The 19844-nt window shown below is 57.2% G+C and overlaps 3 protein-coding genes across 5 annotated transcripts in view; 2 read left to right on the forward strand and 1 right to left on the reverse strand.

Moving 5' to 3' along the window:
- The first annotated feature begins 236 nt into the window (after positions 1-236).
- Positions 237-4346, forward strand: NMRAL1 (NmrA like redox sensor 1). Of its 2 annotated transcripts, XM_054270662.1 has the most exons (6): positions 237-285; positions 480-545; positions 751-989; positions 1726-1975; positions 2399-2589; positions 3404-4346. In XM_054270662.1, exons 2-6 carry the CDS (start codon positions 506-508, stop codon positions 3572-3574), a joined length of 891 nt encoding a protein of 296 aa, XP_054126637.1. In that variant the 5' UTR covers positions 237-285; positions 480-505; the 3' UTR covers positions 3575-4346. The 2 variants fall into 2 exon arrangements, with proteins under 2 accessions (XP_054126637.1, XP_054126638.1); XM_054270663.1 differs by lacking the exon at positions 2399-2589 and having other exon boundaries at positions 3404-3485.
- A 100-nt stretch (positions 4347-4446) lies between these two features.
- On the reverse strand, positions 4447-14300 carry DNAJA3 (DnaJ heat shock protein family (Hsp40) member A3). Its single transcript, XM_054271161.1, has 12 exons — positions 14084-14300; positions 13821-13954; positions 13361-13444; positions 12603-12815; positions 11711-11863; positions 10725-10872; positions 10072-10136; positions 9113-9241; positions 8599-8714; positions 8220-8317; positions 6181-6297; positions 4447-5500 (listed from the first exon to the last, which is right to left on the reverse strand). The coding sequence occupies exons 1-11, from the start codon at positions 14298-14300 to the stop codon at positions 6194-6196; spliced, it is 1461 nt and encodes a 486-aa protein (XP_054127136.1). The 3' UTR covers positions 4447-5500; positions 6181-6193.
- A 1072-nt stretch (positions 14301-15372) lies between these two features.
- LOC128933654 (mitochondrial import inner membrane translocase subunit TIM16-like) overlaps positions 15373-19844 on the forward strand; it is a 39467-nt gene continuing 34995 nt past the window's right edge. For both annotated transcript variants that reach the window (XM_054270653.1, XM_054270650.1), the window contains exons 1-3: positions 15373-15478; positions 18362-18458; positions 18688-18762. In XM_054270653.1, coding sequence (XP_054126628.1) covers positions 15419-15478; positions 18362-18458; positions 18688-18762 — 232 coding nt within the window. In that variant the 5' untranslated portion in view covers positions 15373-15418. The remainder of the gene's footprint in view (positions 15479-18361; positions 18459-18687; positions 18763-19844) is intronic.

The following is a 19844-nucleotide window of genomic DNA, read 5'->3' on the forward strand; positions in this document are numbered from 1 at the left end:
GGGATGGGATTGGGGATGGGGATGTGAATAAGGATTGGGGATGGGGGCGGAGCCTCATGCCGGTAATGGGCGTGGTCTGTCATTGGTGGGCGTGGCCTAACTGTGATTGACATCTGAGCCCCGCCCAGACGGGCGTGGCCGAGCGCAGTTGGGTGAAGCCGAACACAATCGGGTCACGCCGAACAGACGAACGCACGCAACTCCAGCTCAGCCGAACGGAGCCGAACGGAGCCGGGAGGAGCCGATTGGACCGAACCGAGCCGGGCAGAGCCGATTGGAGCCGAGGTGAGGAGCCGTGTGAGGGAAGACGCGCCCGCTGCCCCGCGGGACCAGCGATGGCTCCTCAGCCGCTCCGCTTCCTGCCCGCTCCCTGCTCTTCGGGACCGGCGATGGCTCCTCAGCCGCCCCGCTCCCTGCCCTCCTCCCTCTCTCCCTCCCTCCCGGGACCGGTGCGACCTCGCTGCTTCTCGCCCTGCCAGAGCCCCGGGACCGCCCGCGCTGCTGCATGGCCGGGAAGAAGCTGATCGTGGTGTTCGGGGCCACCGGTGAGTGCGCGGGGAGAGGCCCGGGCTGTGCCCTGAGGCCAGTGAGGGCCGGAGGTGCCGGTGATGCCCGAGCGGCCGGGGTGGGTGAGGAGGGTGAGCGGTGCGGGCAGCGAGCGGCGCTCGGCGCTTGTGGCGGTCGGGCCGCTCCGTCCCAGCGCATCCCGGAGCCCCGGGGCCCGCCCTGACCGGCTGCTCCCGGCTGCAGGGGCCCAGGGCGGCGGCGTGGCCCGGGCGCTGCTGGACGATGGGAGCTTCAAGGTGCGCGCCGTGACGCGGAGCCCCAGGAAGAAGGAGGCGGAGGAGCTGAGGCGCAGGGGAGCCGAGCTGGTGAAGGCAGATCAGGACGATGAGGCGTCGCTGGAGCGGGCCTTGGCCGGTGCCTACGGAGCCTTTATTGTCACCAACTTCTGGGAGCACTGCAGCAAGGAGAAGGAAATCGAGCAGGTACCTGTCCTCACATTAACTAGGACTATGTGTGGAATGATCTGGCAGGGGAGACAAAGTGGAGACTGCTCCTGGAGCATCTGTGGCAGCCTTGATGTTTTGAATAGCCAGTCCAGAAGACCCCAAGGCCTCCCAAACAACAGGTCCCAGTTCTTGCAAAGCCAGGACTTGTTCTCTGTTCCCTCACAGTTGCATACCTCCAGGGTCTGGTGCCTCCAGGAGTTGATAAATTTATTATGGAGAGCATTTCCCAGGAGTTGGAGTAGCAGGAGTGGGAACACTTGGCTCCTCAGAGCCTTCAGGGGCAGAGGTGGGACAATCACTGCCTGCAGACCTGTAGCTCTCTGTGCTTGCAGCTTTGGGGCCAAAACCCTGCAGTATCAGAGATCCCAAGGGTGGTGCTCACACCAGTACAGATACTGCAAGGTGGCAGAGTGGCCACGCCTGGATAGCAACAAACAAAAGATAAAATAGTTTAGGGCAGGTATGTCGGCCAGGCAGGTTCTTTATGCTGGTGCTTGCATGTTTGGTGGAGCAGCAAGCTCCAAAGCTGGAGGGTGTGTGTGGTCTTTCTGAAGTAGGATGTGGTAAGGAGAGAATTCAGCTCCACCTGGACAGCTCACTGTGCTCCCAGCTGAGGGCTGGTGGGAGTTGGATCCTCCCCAGAGGGAAGGGGGTGTGGGGATGATGGGGGTGTCCCATTCCTCTGTTCATGGCTGGTTCCCCCTTGGCCCAGGGACGGCGTCTGGCTGATCTGTCCAAGCGCCAGGGCCTGCAGCACGTGGTGTTCAGCGGGCTGGAGAATGTGCAGCAGCTGACAGGGGGCCGGCTGGAGGTGCTGCACTTCGATGGCAAAGGCGTGGTGGAGGAGCACTTCCAGAAAATCGGGGTTCCCACCACCATCATCCGCCTGCCCTTCTACTTTGAGAACTTCCTCTCCATCTTCAAGCCACAGAAGGCCCCGCAGGGAGACGCCCTTGTGCTGGGTAAGCTGTGGGTCACTGTGCTGTGACTGTCCCACTGTGCCAGGGACAGGCTGCCAGGGCTCTGGGCTGCTAGGGTGAAGAGGCCTCTCCCAGCTTGACCACAGCAAGCTGCATGATGGTCTTCAGACCTCTTTGGTGGCCTGCAGGAAATCCCCAGGATGCTGGGCCTGTTTGTGGTGCTGAGGGCTGTTCTGCAGATCCCAGAGCAGCTCTGAACACACACCCCAAGTGCCTGCACTTGGGATGGTGGAGGTTATGATGCAACTCATGGTGCTGCTCTGCTGTCAAGGTCTCTTAGCTCAGCCCTGCTGTCCTGCCTTGCCATGCTCTCATCCCTCCCTCACCTCATATCCAGAGACTGAAAACTGCTGTACCTGCTCAGAGCTGGGCTGCACTGCAGCTGGGATCAATCTCTCCATACAGAGCTGCCCATGGGGGACACCCCCATGGATGGGATGGCTGTGGAGGACCTTGGGCCCGTTGTACTCTCCCTGCTGAAGTCCCCAGGGGAGTACATTGGCCAGGTGATAGGACTCAGCACGGGCAAGCTCACCGAGGCAGAGTATGCTGCCATCCTCTCCCAGCAGACGGGCAAGACTGTGACAGCCAGCAAGGTAGGAAGTGTCCCTTGGTGTAGGTGATGTTCCTGGGGGACCCACAGCTCCTTTTGGTACAGCCCAGCAGCGACACTGCCCTGTTGGCATTGTCACTGAGCACACAGATGTGCCTGGGCAGGTCTGGGCCTGGCTCTGAGGGTAACTGGGCTGGGAGGTCTCCAGGGGAGCCAGGGATGGGCACTTACACAACAGGTTTCTGCTGGGTGCCCTTCCCTTGAGCAGGGCTTCCCCCAGGGCTTTGCTGTGTCACCATTACACCAGACCTGGCCTCTGTGCTGTGTCACTGTTAACAACACCCTGACCACTCCCTGTCCCTTCGTGACTTATTTGTAATCTTTGTTTGCAGTTCAGTTGTGCCTCAGGCAGCCAATACAATGGATGAGGGGTGTGGTAAAGTGCATTTCATTAGAAACAAAGCCTCTCCAATGCTCTCTGCAGGTTGTGCCCTCTCAGAAGTGCAGTGAACCAAACCCTCTGATTCAGGCAGGGAAGAATGTTTTGGGGTGCCAGGTGCCAACCTGAGTTGCCTCCTGGACCACCCAGTTTCTGGAACCCCTCAGGCATAGCTCTGGTGTGAGGAAGGGCTCCCTCATGGCTGCTCCAGCCAATGCCAGCTGTGCCAGAGCTGGGGGTGGCCCTAGGCTGGCTGAGCTGTTCCTTTGCCCAACCCCAAAGTGCCCTGCAGAGTCCTCCGCACCAGGGACAATGCTGTGACAGGCTGCTGTAACAGAACCCTCATCACATCCCCTCACAGGCTGAGGGGAAGCCCAGCAGGCTCTGAGACAGTTTTTTCCCCCAATTCTGTTGGCAGATCTCCCCTGAGGAGTACGAGAAGCGGGACTTCCCTGGGGCCAAGGAGTTGGCTGCCATGTTCCGTTTCTACGCCCTGAGGCCCGACCGCAGCGTGGCCCTGACCATGAAGCTGAACCCCAGGGCCCGCACCTTCCAGCAGTGGGTGGGGGACAAGAAGAACGCCTTCTGAGCCTCCCCTCCCTCCTCTGCCTCCCTGCTTTCTGCAGCAGTAGGGGGACCTGGCTGTGATGAGGTGTGCTGCCTTCCCAGCAGTGCCTCGGGGAGAGGCTGATCTGCCCCAGCTGGGCAGAGCTCAGCCCATTGCTGGTCCATTGTGTGCTCCTGCAGTGTGGTTGGGGCTATTTAGGCAGCTAGAACAAGAGCAAGGGCTGCACAGCACAGGCAGAGGGGTGGCAGAAGCGCTGCCTTTGCACTCTGTGCTCAGGGAGGTGTTGCTTTAGTCATTGTGGGTGTTTTAGGGTGGTGGGGGCTTGTTTTCTCAGGATCACCTCCTTTCCCAGGCAGCTCTGAGCATTTGGCACCATGTGGGAGGCTGAAGGTGTGTACCCAAAGGCAGTGGCTCTGGGGCAGGTATCCATTGCTGCAGGCTCCTAAGCAAACAGCAGACAGGGATTTCTCCATGGATCTGGTTTGGGCCCTGCAGGTGAGCCACTGGAGAGATGGAGGCTTAGTGTCACCCCAGAAGGAGGGACTGCAGTGACTTCCTGTGAGTGTAACACCAAAGCTGAGCCTGATTTCTCATCATACAGCTCTGGTGCTGGTCCTTGGGCTTCTGGAGCTAATTTCAGTCACTGTCCCAAGGAGCTGAGATAAAACTCAGCTTTTTCTAGACTGTCCAAGGTTCAGTGGAAAAGCCCCTTCCCCCTCATGTGCCTAAAGTACTGCTCAGCTTTGTGTTTAAAGTCAATCGCAGCCCCTAGCACTGCTTGAGCCATCCAACCCTGTCCCCTCCTTGTCCCAGAGACCTTCATTCCTTTTGTGAGGGGAGGGAAAGGGGGTGACAGAGCAGGTGGAAGAGTAGACAAGGCAGCAAGGCACAGCACGTGTTAAATATCTTTATGAAGTCCATCTTATTTACATGGGTACAGAATCACTTTACAGAAGTTTAATCAGGAGGCAACGCGTGCTTTATTTCAGCAAATTAAGAAGGGCAAGACTACAGCATGTCCCTGCTGAACTGGTGTTGAACTGATTAGTATGTGGCTGATGGTACCTGCACAGTATCACAAACACAGCAGGCTACAGTAACCATGGAATACTCACTGCAAGAGCTCAGCTCCATGTGGAAGGAGTGATCCACCTCACTTGCACTCTCACACAAGTAAAACAACGATGCTTTGACCAATCCTTTACGCTACGGGTGTTGCACTAAAGTAATAAAAGATTTTTGTCCCCAGCTGGCAAAGGGTTCAGTGATCGACTTGCACCAGTCCAGAAGCAACAGCAGTTGTGTGGTAACTTTGTTATTTGGGGGATAAACTTGAGGCAAAGTGCAGATTCCATCACTGCTCTGTTCAGGCAATCAGCAGGATAGAGAAAGCCCAGGGCTGTGAGGGAGCCAGGCCAGCTGGGCTCAGACAACACCCAGCCACAGGGAGATTCCACTTGGAGCTGTGCAGGGCTGTCATGAAGACAAGGTTAGACCTTCCTGATCCACTAAGTCTCCTGGAGAGTTCACCAAGCACACCTGGCATTCCAAAGGGCACCTGAGTGAGCAGCTGGTGGGCTTGGCCTCCATACAGCAAACTGCTGCTCTGTGCTGGACTATTTATTTCACATTTCCTCTGGTTTGGATTCTAAATAATACTTCAACTTTAGCTTTTACCAAATAAGCTTCCAGCAGCAGTAGGGTTGTGGAGCAGCCTCCAGAGAGCCACACTTGCTAAGCTGTTTTTTTCCTTCACTGCCATTTATTGGGACAGTGGGTGGGGTTTGTGTTGGTGCCTCGGTGGTCCATGGCCTCTCCAGCTGGGATTCTTGCTGTGCTGCTGACTGACATCCTGTGTTCTCCAGAGCCTGGCTGCCACAAAGATTCACCCCCAACTGCACGGATGACCTGCTGCTGCTGGCTCCTAGTTCCCAGTAGAACGCTTTCCTGCAGTTGGAGAGAGAGGAAGGTTACAATTTCCTGGCTGTATCAGCACACAGCCCACTCTGGGAGCACCTCCCCTCCTGGCCTGCTGTCACACTGTCACCCCTACAGCAGAGCCAGTTTGAAGCCTGCAAAGATGCACAGCTGAGCCCCTGGAATCCCAGACTGTGTCTGACATAGATGATTCCAAGTCTTGGTGCTCCCTCATAAGAGGTCAGCACCAGCTGAAGCACTGGAGTTGCACTGCAGTGATGCATGGTGGGCTTTGCTGTGCTCTGTGACAAAGGCTGGCTCCTCCTGGTGCTGTAAGCCCATGGCAGGGGTGAATCCAGCCCCAGTGTGCCAGCACCAGCTCTGCAGCCCAGATTTGTGTGGCAGAACCTGGTCCCAGTGGGACCAGCTCATGGGAACACACTCAGTGCTTGGAACTGGGCACAGGTCCAGCAGCAGAGCTGCAGGGGAGGCCAGCCACCTTCCCAAGCATGCACCCAGCATCTGTGCTGCTCTTTGCTGCAGCAACAATGCACTTTAATCCCTGGCTTGTTGCTCCAGGTCCCAGGGGACAGCTAGGGCTGAAAGGCCTGAGGCTAAGTGAGAAGCAGCGCTGTGCTATTGTGCTTCCACCTCCCAAGAAGTGCTCAGTGTGGGGGAAAGACAACAGTGAAACACAAGAGACCTCCTACCTCGGATGGGGTGTCAGGAGGTAAACATTTTCTTAAGTTTGGAAAGGAATCCCTCCTTGTTCTCCTGAGCCTCAGGCCTATCCCCGCCTGCGTCAGCGCTAGCCGTGGCCCTGCCACCTGGACACAAACAGCAAAGGGCTGCAGTCAGACACATCTCCCAGCAGGACCAGGGGGCTCTTTTGGACAGGGAATGGCCAGGAGAAAGCAGCTGCTTGTGCTGCTCCCTCCTGTCCAGGGCTGCACCTGGCAGCAAGACACAGGACTGGAGCCCTTGCAGTGGAAGCACTGGAGAGCCTGGATCCCAGGAGTGGAAAAGCCAACCATGAGCTCACATGCTGAGCTGCTCCCTTCCCCTCTCCCCAGCCCTCCAACTGGCAAGGGAATTCTCGTGCTGCACAATTGAGTCAGGCACCCCATAGGCTTTGGAAACAAGTACTTGGTGGTGAACTCAATCACAGCCAGCCAGGACTTTCCAGGGTTAAAAGATCTATGCTGGTGGTCCCTGAAACAGGTTCTGCCAGTTTCAAGGTTGTGTCCTTGCAAAGCAGTGCAAAACCACACCAGGAGGTTGATTTGAGTCACTGCAAGCAATGCTCAGACAGTATCAAGCAGAAAATTAACTCAAGTGAAAAAGGTTGCAAGTATTTCAGACTGACTGCCCAGATAAGGAATATTAAAATTGTCCTGTATGAACAGCTCCTGAGAATGTTTGTCCTTCTGAAGTGGCTATAAATGAGAACAAAGGAGACCTATTTGCTAATCTGCTTTTTTCTACAGTAAAACCATCAACAACAAGATCTAAACGCCCCCTTGAGCTTTCTTTGTGCACAGAGAACTCGGAGCCTGGTGCTCCCCAGCCTCCCCGAGCTCGGACTGATGCAATGGGATGAAATCCCGAGGCAGGACACGCCTCCCTCAGCACAGCCTGTCTCCACACTGCAACCTACTGGCGTTGTTTTAACTCACCTTGCTGCTTCATCATGGTAAAAACTGGCAGGTTTGCTTTTTAAAAAATTAGTTTGAAAAGATTATTTTTGCTCTGTGGCACACAAATGCCTTTAAAAAGATGGAATGGAAATTTAGTGCTCAGAGCTCTCTGCCCTTCCCCCAGGGCTGACTGTAATATAGGAAAGACATATTTTCTGTATGTATAATTACCATAAAACAGAACACTGGGAAGTATTTGGCAGATCCTGCACTTAAGGGTATATTCCTCACACTTTGGCAGATCCTGGGATCATTCAGCAGCTCCAAAAGGCTCTCACCTTTGCCTAGTCATAAATGCCCTGTTTGGTTTCAAATCAAAACCAAAATCCAACAGGCTTTAAGAAGTTAATTGTTTCAATTAAGCAAAGAAAAAACTGCTTTCCAGTAGTGAGAGACAAAGCTCCTTCCTTGCTATGTTACCATGTGTTGTGCCTTTAGCTGCTGCCTCTTCCAAGCACCTCATCCCTGAAACTTAGAACACACTTGCTGAATCCCAGTTTTCCATCTGGAGCTGGAGAGCAGCTCCACAAAGCTCCCAGCTGCCTTCACCCCTCCATCATGCTGGACCCTGTCCACTGATCAGAGCTGCCACTGCCACCAATGAACACTCCCAGCCCAGGTTTCCCCACACACCCAGAGCTCAGCCCAACAGAAACCGCTGTCAGCATTCCAGAAGCAGCCCTGCTGTGCTCACAAGCACACTGGATTGGGATCACACAGGAAATTTGCTTGAAGCACATTTGCTTTCCTGCCTCAAGGCAAGTCCTGGCACAGGGGAAGCAGGGAGCAGGAGGCATTCATCAGCACAGCTTGTCTGCACCCTGGAGTACTCAGTGCCTGCTCTCTGTTCACACATTTGCCCAGTAAGTACTGGAACAGAGCTTCCTGGGAAGAGGCTGCCTCCCTGCTGAGTGCTACAGCCTGTTAATATCACAGCAGAACTGCTTCTGTTAACCAGGCTGTGCTGCCACACAGGTTCACCCCGCTGCCCAGGGAACACTCTGCACTCCCACAGCAGCTGCCCAGGAAGGGGCAGCAGTGTCCCTGCTCACCTGAGGCTGTGTTGGTGACCCCGTTCACGGTGCCCTCCACGTCGGCCTCGTCCTCGGCGTAGCTCATCATTAAGGCTCGCTGGCGATCCGTCAGCCTCCTGTGGCACCAGGACACGGGCTCAGGGATGGCCTGGGCCTCCACAGCCTCCCAAACCCCCCAGCAGCACCCACGGGGGGCAGGGACTGGAGCACATTGTGTATGAATACACCAGGAATCCATGTGCTCTTTAAATGAGCCATCTGTAAGGAACGATCCCCAGTGGAAGAGGGGACATAGAGCCCACTGCATTTCACCTCATGGAATTTTCACAACTATTAAACAACATTTTTTGTGAAAAATTCTTAAGATTTCACAGAAACTTGTTTTAGCTCTACTTACTGAGGAACTTTTATCTTTATGTGGATGTAGTGGTCTCCGTAGCCATAGCTGTTGACCTTGGGAATGCCTTTCCCACTCATTCGAATCCTCTGGTCTGGCTGGATACCAGGGGGTATCTATAAACACAAAGGTGTTACATTTATTACTCTAATTAAACATTTAGATAATAATTACACAGCTATAAAAATTATCTGCTTCTTCAACAAGCTCTAAAGTAGGATAGGAGAGTTCTCATATGCAATGGACACATCCCAAAGCTAAGCCAGTAAGGATGGAAAAGCTTTTGTAGGAATCAGTAAAGAACCTGACACAGCCTGTAGCCCTGTAGTTTGGGGTTTGTCCAGCAATCTCTTTCTTTCCCTGTCCCTACACAGCAACAGGAAAGAAGCTGTGACCAGGCAGGTCACAAACTACCCAAGGCTCAATCCTGAAGGAGCCTGAAACGAAATACTGGCAGACTTGGGAGATTTTGCCCACCTTTGCAGTGCCCCATGCCCAGAGCAGTGGCACTCACCGTGATGTTGATTGTCTCATACAAGCCCTGACACCGGGCAGTGCCTCCCAGCACAGCCTGGGCTATGGAGATGGGGAGATCCGAGTGGATATCGGCTCCGTTTCGTCGGAACACAGAGCTCTTCTGAACCTGCAGGGCAGCAAAGTCCCAAAATGCAGTGAGCACACCATGTTCTCCTGCTAAACTGCTCCCAAGAGTCTCAGGAAAAAATACAGCATCCCAAACTGCATGGCTAAGAACTGTGAGTTAATATTTGGTGTCCCAGTAAAATACAGATCTCAACATAACAGAATTAGCCAAAGGATTGGAAGGATCCCTGCTTCCTGCCTCAGGAACTCCCTCCCTAATCCTGCTGTTAGTTTATCTATGTCACTATGTCAGCACTCTGAACAGGGGAAAGCCAAAAGTGAGAAGGAAATGAACCACCTTTGCAGTGGCCTCACAAGCTGGAACAGAATTAAACCCTCTTGCACCATGAAAGAGGTGATGAAAAAAATTTTCTCCTCAACAGGGATGTGTGTGGCAGGAGAGGACACCCAGCAACAGCACAGGTGCACAGCAGCCCTGAAGGTGGATCTGCAGAGGGACACTTCACCAGGCAGCCTCCTGCAGCACCTCCCACAGCTCTCCTCAGCTCTGCCACCCCTGCCAGCAGGCAGCTTCCTCACATTTCCAAGTCAAAAACTGGAGGCATGAAAAGCCTACTCTGCATTTTGATTCACCCTATCCTAAGGGCCTGGTCCTGGAACAAGCAGCGATTCTTTATGAACAGATTCAAAGTTACCCTCCTTGCTACAATGCAGATCTCCTGCTGTCCCACAAAGTTCACAGGGATCATGTTACCTCAGCTGTTCCAAAGGATCACTGGCTCTTCCTCCTCTGCCCATTCTGCAGTCCTTTCCCAGGCAGTTGAGAAGGGAACAACCAACTTACATCATAAACCAGCTTGGGATACATACCCTGAACGTAATGAAAATTTCTTTCTTCCCCACAGGCATCCGAACTGTCTGCCCATCCTCAACACCTGCAATCAGAACAGGAGGGAATGTGACCTTGGGTTATGACATGGATGCCTACAACTCTTGCCAATCCCAAGAGCTGGCTACCACAGCCCAAAGCAGGAGGGGTCAGCACATGTTTGTACCTCTGAGGTGATCCCTATGCCCCCAACATGTTTGTTACTTCAGTATCTACAGAATTTTGTATAGAAATGCACTGGATTAAGGAACACTGCAGCCTCCACAAGCTGCAGGAAAATTACAGGCTGCTCACCCAGGGTGGTCTCAAAGAATCAAGTCTTAGTCCCACCACTGAATTCTCCCCTCTGGTGAGGAAGGCAATCAGCACACCCATGGCAACAAAACCTTTGGAGATTCACTCTTCAAAACCTGCCTAGGATTACCCAGGCAAGAACCAAAGCTGAGGAAGGGCAGAGCAAACACTCATATCCATGGCCAGAAGGTCCATCTCATCACTGGCCCTTGTCATTGCCGAGCTCTCGACTTGCTTTGCTTTAAAAAAGGTCTTGCCCTGCTCCCCCATTTGCACCTAGCAGTGGCAGTAAATAACTACAGCTCTTTAAGAGAGAGCAGCAGACAGGTACAACACTGACCAGCTGGCACAGGAACCATCACTGTCTTCTTCTGCTTGGTCTGCCCCGTGCCCCGGCACACGACGCAGGGCGTGGTGATGATGGAGCCGCGGCCGCCGCAGCGCCGGCATGTGGAGCGCATCACGAACGGGCCCGTGTTCATCGTCTCCTGGGGAGAGCAAACACACCTTGGGAAATGAGGAGTGCTCACATGGGGCTTCTCACACAGCACCTCTGAGCTCTGATCACACACACACCCTGTCAGGACACAGATACCCTTCAGACACTGGCTCTGAAATCCGCTCGCCATCACATGCTGATTTCCACTGAACAGCACCACTACTCCCAGTGTCAGGTGCTGAGGGCAAGGGAAACACAGAAACACCCTCAAAGTCTGGGCTTTGATGTACAAGGAGGAACAAAGCTCCTTACAGTGCTACAAACGTCTGTGTTCTGATGAATCCAAGGACAATCCATTTACATGGATTACTGCCAGTGTCCAAGGAAACCTCATGGTGACTAAGCCCTGGACTGAAGCACTGAAGCACACAAGGAATCAGCTGCGTGGTAACCAAAGCCTGCAGCTCCATCATTACCTGCATCTTCTTATTTTATGATTACCCTTGGGTTTTCACCACCTTCCTCCACCCCTCAAATCAAAAGATACCCATTTATTGCCTGAGGAATTTCAGAGCTATGTTATATTCATTCATACATATACATTACATTCAGAGTACATACATATACATTACATTCAGAGTTACATTATATTCATATGGTTTGTGGGATGTGCAGCAGCAGAGGATCCAGCCTGAAGGCTCATGCTTTCAGCTGGGCACAGCACTTTACACAAAGAAAATCTTCCTAGTGCCTATTAGCATCAAGCTGACATGAACTCAGCTTTGCCTGAGATAAGCTGATGAGCGTGGTGAGAATGTTTCCCCATGGAATGAAGTGACTCTCCCCAGGGAGGGAAAGCACAGAGGTGGTGTCTGCTCAGCACTTACCATGCCCGTGCCATTGCAGTAGTGACAGCGCTGAGCTTTGGTGCCAGGTTCGTGTCCTTTGCCATCACAGCGCACACAGGAGTCCTGGATGTTCACCACAATCTCCTTGTTGACACCTTTTGCAGCTTGGGTGAATGTCAAATCCATGATGTACTGCACAGGAAACATGGATATAGAGCCATGACTGAGGTGTGATAGAGTCTTAAAGAGACTGAGAACAGTTCAGGCTAAATACCAAACATTTAAATGCTTAAAACAGAAATTCTCAGTAAAGATGACTGATCAAAAGAGGAAATTCTCCTCATATGAAAAATGTCATTTTTAGTAAAACCAGGAGTACCAAACACCAAACATTTCTGAAGACAACACATGAACCATCAACACTTAAAGGAGCATTTAGCTGCAACACAAAGAACAAGACAGATTTTATTATGGGCCTCACTGCAACATGAAGCTAATTAAGTTGCAAAATTAGGCCAATTAAGCAGCCAAACATATTGCTGGAAGGCCTGGTTTATAGTTACAAGGTATTTTGTGGGTTTTACCATTACTGATCAAAGCAGGCATAGGTAAATAAGCTGCAGCAGACACTATGCCTCTCCAGCAATGGAACCGCTTGGCAGTACTGGGTGGTGTCAGCAAACCCCAGAGAAGTAGCTCTGAAAAAATATTCTGAAAAAGCCCAGAAAAAACATTCTGTCTGGAGCTGTGGGGTGTGTTCCTGCACAGCTTAGCTAAACTATGAGACTCTGCCCATGCCATGGGACAGTCACACACTGACATCCCCAGAAACAACTCCTTGCTGAAGCTCCCACAGCGCTCTGTGACAGAAGCTGCAGAGAAACACTGCTTTGACTTTCTCATTTCATTCCTAAATAAAGGCACCTCCTACCTCCTGTGGCTGGTCAAAAACACTCTGAAAATCGCCGAAAGGGGATCCTGAGAACTCCCCGAAGATCTTCCTGAAGAGCTCCTCGGGGTCGATGGAGGGGCCGCTGCTCCAGTACTGCCGCCCCGCACCGGCCCCGGCCCCAGCGGCGCCGGCCTCGAAGCTCGCGGTGCCGTAGGCATCGTACTGCTTCCTCTTCACCTCGTCACTCAGCACCTGCGGGCAAGAACGGGCACTGCAGGAGCCAGGAGAATCCCTGGCTCCGGGCTCACACCCTCCATCAAGGTCTCACCCAGCTCTCAGCACTTCGGGAGTGAGGGACAAGCTGCTGCTTCCCTGGTGATTCTTGGCTTTCGGATTCACCCGAAAAATGACAAGATCTTGCTCATTTATAAAAAGCAGAAATAATTTCTATTAAACAGCTGATCATTGTTATATCAGCTGGAATCAAAAAACAGGGTTGGGGGGAGCACAGTGAAAGTCCCTCTGCCTCAAAACCCTGCTGACAGGTTTTTTCTTTGATTATTTAAACTGACAATAATTCCATGGAAATGACATCCGTGCCAGTCACTGCTAAGGAAGGGGAAAACTGAAAAAGCTCAAAGCAGCTAAATCAGATACTTGGACCAAGGAATTTCTTGGGACAGAGATGGCCCAGATTGAAGTGCATCAAAAACCAGCCATGGTTTTACAGGAAATGTTTGCCCTCATCCACGCTCTAGTCTTTCCTCCTTCTCATCACAACAAAATCCTGCTATTACCTCGTAGGCTTCTGCCAGCTGAGAGAACTTCTCCTTCGCTTTGGGGTCGTCCTTGTTTGTGTCAGGGTGGTATTTCTTTGCCAACTAAAAAGCAAAAGCCAACTCTTAGGGACAGGCAGGAGTTATTTACTTAAGCATATCTCACATGCCAGGATAAAACACACCAGGCAGAGCCTGGCATTCACTGGCTGCATTCCCAGGAACTAAAACCCCTTAATTTTCATTTATCAGCCCAAAATCAGGAACTACAGGATCTGCTGCTGATCTCCTGAGCAATCTCAGATCCTTCTGGAAGGAGACAAGCAATGACAGCACAGACAGTCCATGGTTTGGAAGCGATCCCCAAGGCCATGTGCTGAGCTTCCCCAGTGCCTCCTCCCGTTGTCTGCAGCGGTTCCGAGCACGGGGCTGGATTCGTTCCGTGCCCCGGCGGAGGGGCAGCGCTGGGGCCCCGCCGCACCTGGTAATAGGCCTTCTTGATCTCCTTCTGCGTGGCGGTGCGGGGCACCCCCAGCACCTGGTAATAATCCTCCTTGGCGCGGGCCGCGCTGCTGTGGAAGGCGGCGGAGGCGACGGCGGCAGCGTGTTTCGTCCCTGCGGGAGAGGAGGGAGAGGAGCCGCCGTGAGGGCAGGGCCGGGCCGGCTGGAGGAAGGGACACGGCCGGGGGAAAAGACTCGCGCCCCACCGTCCCGGCCCGGCCCGCCCGGCCCCGGCGCGCTCACCGGCGGCGCAGAGCCCGGCACGGAGCAGCAGGAGGCGGCGCGGGGCGCGGGCGGGCGGGGCGCGGAGCCCGCGGAGCAGCAGCAGCAGCGGCGGCCGCGCGTTCCCCGCCCCGCGCCCCGCGGCCGCCCCGACCCAGCGCGACGCGCTCCCGGCCGCCATCTTGGCCCGCGCGCGGCGCTGCGCCTGCGCACCCTTCGGCGGGGACGGGCCGCGCATGCGCACGGGGCAGCGGCCGTGGCTGCGCCGTGGTTACGCATGCGCGGGACTCGGCGGGGCCGCGGGGATGGCGGCGGGCGGGGGGGGAGCGGAGCGGTGGCGGGGCCCGGGGGCGCCGGGCAGGGAGCGCGCGGGGACACGGCCGGGACAGCCGGGCACTGCCCCGTGACAGCCTCGTGCGGCGGGTCCGAACCCTGCCCTCTGCTCAGCCCTCTTCCTCTCCCCTAGCGGGTGACATATCTCTCAGGATGGAATAAAGGCTCTGAAAGCGCAGCGGGTGCAGTGCCACACGCCCACGCTCCCGCGGCACAGCAGCCTGGCACGGCACCCACGGCAGGCAGCACAGCAGCTTTACTCTGCAGAGGGGGAGCACGATTCGTGCCAGGCGCGTCTGTCTCCCGCCCTCGGCACCGGGGCTGGCGCCTCCGAGCGCTGCTCAGCACAGGCTCGGGGCTGCGGCGCGGGGGAGGCCCCGCCGGGCTGAGCGGGGACGGGGCCGCGCCGCTCCCGCTGCCCACACGGGCCCTGTCCCCGCTGTCCTAGCCCGGGTCAAAGCAGGGCAGGAGGCCTGGCCTCCAGCGGTGGGGGTCACACCCGGGCTCCACAGGGCTCAGCGGGCTGACATCCAGCGCTCCCTCCTCCTCCTCCCTCCCCGCAGCCGTGAGCACACGAAGGTCTCTGTTCACCGCCGGCTGCCGGCCGAGGAGGAGACGATCACGCCGGGCCCACGGCACTGCAAACCTCCCGTCCTCCTGGCCAGAGCCCGACGGAACCGCTGCCCTTGTGCGGGAGGAGAGCTGGGTACCAGCCGGGGGCACAGAGAGCCTCGGGGGAAGGGGCCGGGATCCCCGGACCGCGGCTCAGTCACCCCAGGGCTGGCTCCGGTGCCGGGGTTGGAGGCTCTGGCGGGGATCCGAGCAGCCAGGGCTGGGGTCTGTGCCCCGCTCACGGTGACAGCGGACACACGGGCAGACGGGACACACGTGGGGAGTCCGGCGGGGCCGGCCCAGGGGCGGAGCCGGTCCGGGGCGGGGCTCGGGGCGGGCGGAGCGGCGGGGCCGAGCCGGGCCGGGCCGGGCAGGGCTGGGCACGGCTCGGAGCGGTACAGCCGGAGCACCATGAACCGCTTCAAGGCGTCCAAGTTCCGGCACACCGAGGCGCGGCTGCCCCGCAGGGAGGTGAGCGCTGCGGGACCCGCCGGTACCGGGGGATGGCGGGGGCGGCGGGGCCGGGGCTGCGGGCGGGCAGGGACGGGCACGGGGCAGGGCCGGCCCCGCCCCGCGGCACCGGCAGGGCGCGGTCCGGGCCCCGCGGCATCCCCGGTGCGGCGGGGCCGTGCCCGGGGCTCCCGGCCGCGGTGCGGGTGCGCTGCCCGGGCGGCCCCTCCTTGGCACCCGGTGCTGCTCATGCCGGTGTCGGCGGAGCATCCCGGCCCTGGGGCGCTCCGCAGGTGGGGCTGGAGGGGAGCCCCAGCCCTATCCTGGGTCGGTGCAGCCCCCCTGGCTGGCATGGGGTGCCCGTCCTGCGGTGCCTGCTGCCCTCCTGCCGCTGGGCACGGCTGGCACACGGTGCATCCCCGGTCCCTGCTGCCCGCTGCCGTTTGGTATCTCACCCTCCTGGTCTGTGCCAGCCGGGGAACCAAGCACCGAGTGTGAAACGCTGGGCCTCGCTCCTGCCACCCCTCTGTGTCACCCCTCTGTGCCACCCTGCTGTGCCACCCCGCTTCCGTAGGCACGGAGGAAGGGCAGGGCCCCACGGGTGCCACTGAGCCCCATCTCCCTGGCCATGAGCTGTGGAGCTCGGCATCGCTGGGGCCAGGCAGCTCTGGGAGTCCCGTGGGCAGCACAGAGCCATGTGGTGCCCAGCTCTGGCCTCTGCTCCATGAATAACCAGCCCCAGTCATGCCAAGTGTCACAATCCATCCTGGCACGGTGGGTAGCCCTGCCCTGCTGTCCCCCAAACCACAGAGCTGGGCTGGGGCAATCTCCCAGGTCCCTGTCCCTACAGATTTGGCAGGGCAGGGGCAGAGATGCAGGACCAGGGCTGGGTGAGTCACATGGGGGGCATTACCAGCACACACAGCCCTTTTGGGGGCTCCCTGAGCTGGGTACCCTGCACGCAGCACCCCCTCAGCACCGTGGCCATGAGTGAGGCTGCTGCTGCTCCCAGCCCTTGGGTGTGCACACACTCCCTGTCTGTAACTTCCCAGCCCAGCTGTCCTTGCACGCACCCATGGCCTGTGCTCACACGCCTCTACAAATCCAGCAAGCACCCAAAACATCCTCTGAGCTTCAGCTGTGGGAGGGGACACGGTGCCCCCATGCCCATGGCGTGCCAGCCTCCGTGTGGCTCTGGTCACTGAAATCTCTGTGGGATGAATGTTTGTGAATTCCAGGGTTCAGATGAGTCACTGGCAGTGGGGAGTGTGGCTGTGCAGGACATGGCATCCTGCAGGCAGGGACATCCCATCATTGCTGTCCTGGTGCTGGTTCCATGGTGGAGGAGCTCTGAGGGGCAGCGTGCCCTCACTGTGTGCAGGATCTGCTCTGCAAGGCCTTTCCAAAAGCCTTTTGCCATCCAGGCATGAAACATATCCCTGGAACTGAGGCCACGCACTCCCCGTAGGGCAGCAGGTGGAGAAGAAACTCTTGTCACCAAGCCCATCTCAGGTGTCACAGCGGGAAGCTGTGCTGTGTCCCCAGCCGAGCAGCTGTTTATGGAGGCACAAGAGACACCCGACCTGGCTGGATCAGGAAGCGCAGTGTAAACATCAGGGATCACATCTGATGCTGCTCTTCAGGCAGCATCTGCAGGGCTCTGCTGCCAGATGGCCCTTGAGAGCTCACAGTTTGTTCCAGGGATGTAGCCAGGATGGTTTCATGTGCTTTCCTGGCCGTGCTGCCACGCTGCAGGGAGGATCACTGCCTTGAGGGCTGCTGCCTGTGTCTGGGGAAACTGTGGGGTCAGCACGGAGCAGCTCTGTGAAACCTCACTGCAGGGATCCTGCTGGCACTCCTGGCTGCTGGGGGCCACATGTGGCTGCTGTCACATCTGGGGGCCCAGTGCAGGGTGATGGGATGCAGATAGTGAGGCCCTTATTTCAGGGTCCTGCTCATGCTCCTGCCGTATTCCCCATCCCCAGTGCACCCCCTGCCCACATGCTGGGTGTGGGGACAGAAACCGGCCTTTGGCAGGGGAAGGGTTAACAGGTCTGCACAGCTGTCAAGGGAGGAAGTGCTGCAGGAGCCAGTGCTCCCTGTCAGGCCTCAAACGGAAGTTGTGCAAGCAGAGGAAACCTGGGGCTCGTGGTTTCCCTTCCCTACCCAGGTATCTGTGCAGTTTGTGGGGTATCCGCTGCTGCTGACACCCACTGCAGCTCCAGGGGCTGCTGTGGGCACACAGACGTGGTGCCAGCCATAAAACACCTGCCATTGCCACTGTCAAGGGTTGGACTTGGCCCTGGGAGTGCCAGGGAGCTCATGGCCCCTTGAGGTGGGGTGTCTGTGTCGCCTGGAGTGGGGCTGGCTGATGGAGGCTGTCCCAGGGCCCCATGAGTGCAGTGCTCAGCCCTGGGACACACTGCAGAGTAGGAGTTTGGTTTTAGGGCTGTAATGCAGCTCCTTGGCTGTGTGTCCGTGTGAGAAGTGTGCTGCTGGAGGTGTTTATTGGCCCCAGTCAGCCACAGCTTGACCCTGTGGTGCTTCACAGCCCAAGAGCTTTTATCCCATCCAGATTCTCTGGCACCAATTTATTGCAAAGACCTCTGAGCGCTTCCCACAGTGGGACAGCCCAGAGATGGCACAGTCTGGGAGCTGGGGTGCTCCTGTGTCCCACCCTCCAGCCCCAGTGAGGGGCTGGGCTCTGTGGCAGGAGCAGGAGCAGCCACATTGCCCCGGGACACCCCAGAGGTCGGGATAATCCCACTGGCATTGCCAGTCTCCATCTCTCCATGGGCATGGCAGCTCCTCTGGGGCTGGGGGCTCTGCCCATGCTGTGCCAATGCTCCTGCAGCCCTGCCATAACAAGCAGCCCCTGATGAGGTTTTTCCCTCTGTATTCCAGGCCTGGATCAGTGGTATCCGAGCAGGCTCTGTCCCCTCCTGTGGCAGCCATGTCAAGGCCAGCTGCCGCTGGATCGCCTGCAGCGCCGAGGCCGCCGGTGAGGCACAGGGGTCCCAGCACTGCCTGGGGGGTGGGATGGGTTTGTCCCAGGGGTCTGGGTGGTGGGTGAGTCCCCCCAACCCCAGGGTGAGTGGAGGAGGCTTTCCCTCAGATCCCCCAAAGTGCTGGCAGCCCCACACCTCGTGGCTGGCAGTGCAAAGCTGGGTGCCCCTCATGTGTACCAGGCTGAGGGGATTCCTGACCTGCCCCTGTGCCCTCTCCTGCAGGTGTGCTGGGCATTGTGCCCCTGGAGTGCCAGGATGGGGGCAAGAGGACCATATCTCAGCTCTGCTGCCACTCAGGTGGGTGTCAGTGCCACCTCCCACCTCCACAGGACGTGTTTGGCCCTGGGGCCTGAGTCCAAGCCTGGCAGGCTGTGGTGGGCTGTCTGCCAGGCAAGGGACATGGGGACCTGCCAGGGACCATCACCTGGGGGCAGGGTGACGCACTAAGGGGCTCTGCTAGGCTGGAATCAATCCCTGTTCCTTCATCTCTCAGGCTGCAGTGAGACCTGAACACGTAGCTCTTCCTCTCCCCCTTCCAGCCCAGCCTTTCCACATTACTCATAGCACACCCTGAAATTCCCAGTACACCCAGTGCCAGGCTGGAGCTGGCATCACTGGGGCATCACCACCTTCAGAGGCAGGAGGAACAGGCTGGACCAGCAGCTCTGATGTGGGCAGTGAGTGTGGCAGGGAAGAGGCAGTGGCAGCATCACTGTGGCAGAGGAGCAGGGCTGTGAAACACTCTGGTGGGCACAGGGAGCGGTGGTGCCACCTCAGGGTGCCCCTCTCATGGTGTTGGAGCAGCAGTGGCAGCCTGAGGGTCACTGAGCACCCATTTCCCCAGAATTACACCAGAGCAGCAAGATGGGGGCTGGTTCCAGCACTGCCTCCCTGTGTGTGAGCCTTGGCACCAGGAGGGTGCCCAGCCCGTGCCACCCCAGCCCCTGGCACCCGGAGCTCCCTCGGGCTGGAAAAGCAGGCAGTGTGAGTTCTTCTGCTCCCTGGGGATGCCAGAGGGGCGCACGGGAGGCAGCGCCATCCCACGGCTTCCTAATGGGATCAGCAGGATCCTTTGAAGCGGCTGTGCTGGAGCAATGCCTCCTCCCGTGGCAGGAATGGATTTTCTCTCCTCCCGGGTGGATACAGCCGAGCGAGCTGCCTGCTCTTCATGCCTCCGGGGCCTGTCTCCTGGAAGCAGAAAAGTACACAGTGACCTACTTTTCTGAGCGTGCCAAATGCATCCGAGGGGCTGCTGCTGCTGCTGCTGGTGCCAGCCCTCCTCCCGCCGGGCCGGAGCATCCCTGCCGCTGGCATGCCAGCCCGGGGTGACAAAGGAGCCTTGTCACCAGCGTGGCTCCAGCAGGACATGGCACAGACAC

This window comes from Melozone crissalis, unplaced genomic scaffold (assembly GCF_028551555.1).
Source record: "Melozone crissalis strain CALT ecotype California unplaced genomic scaffold, PUWL_Pcris_2 ptg000012l_1, whole genome shotgun sequence".
Taxonomy (NCBI): Eukaryota; Metazoa; Chordata; class Aves; order Passeriformes; family Passerellidae; genus Melozone; species Melozone crissalis.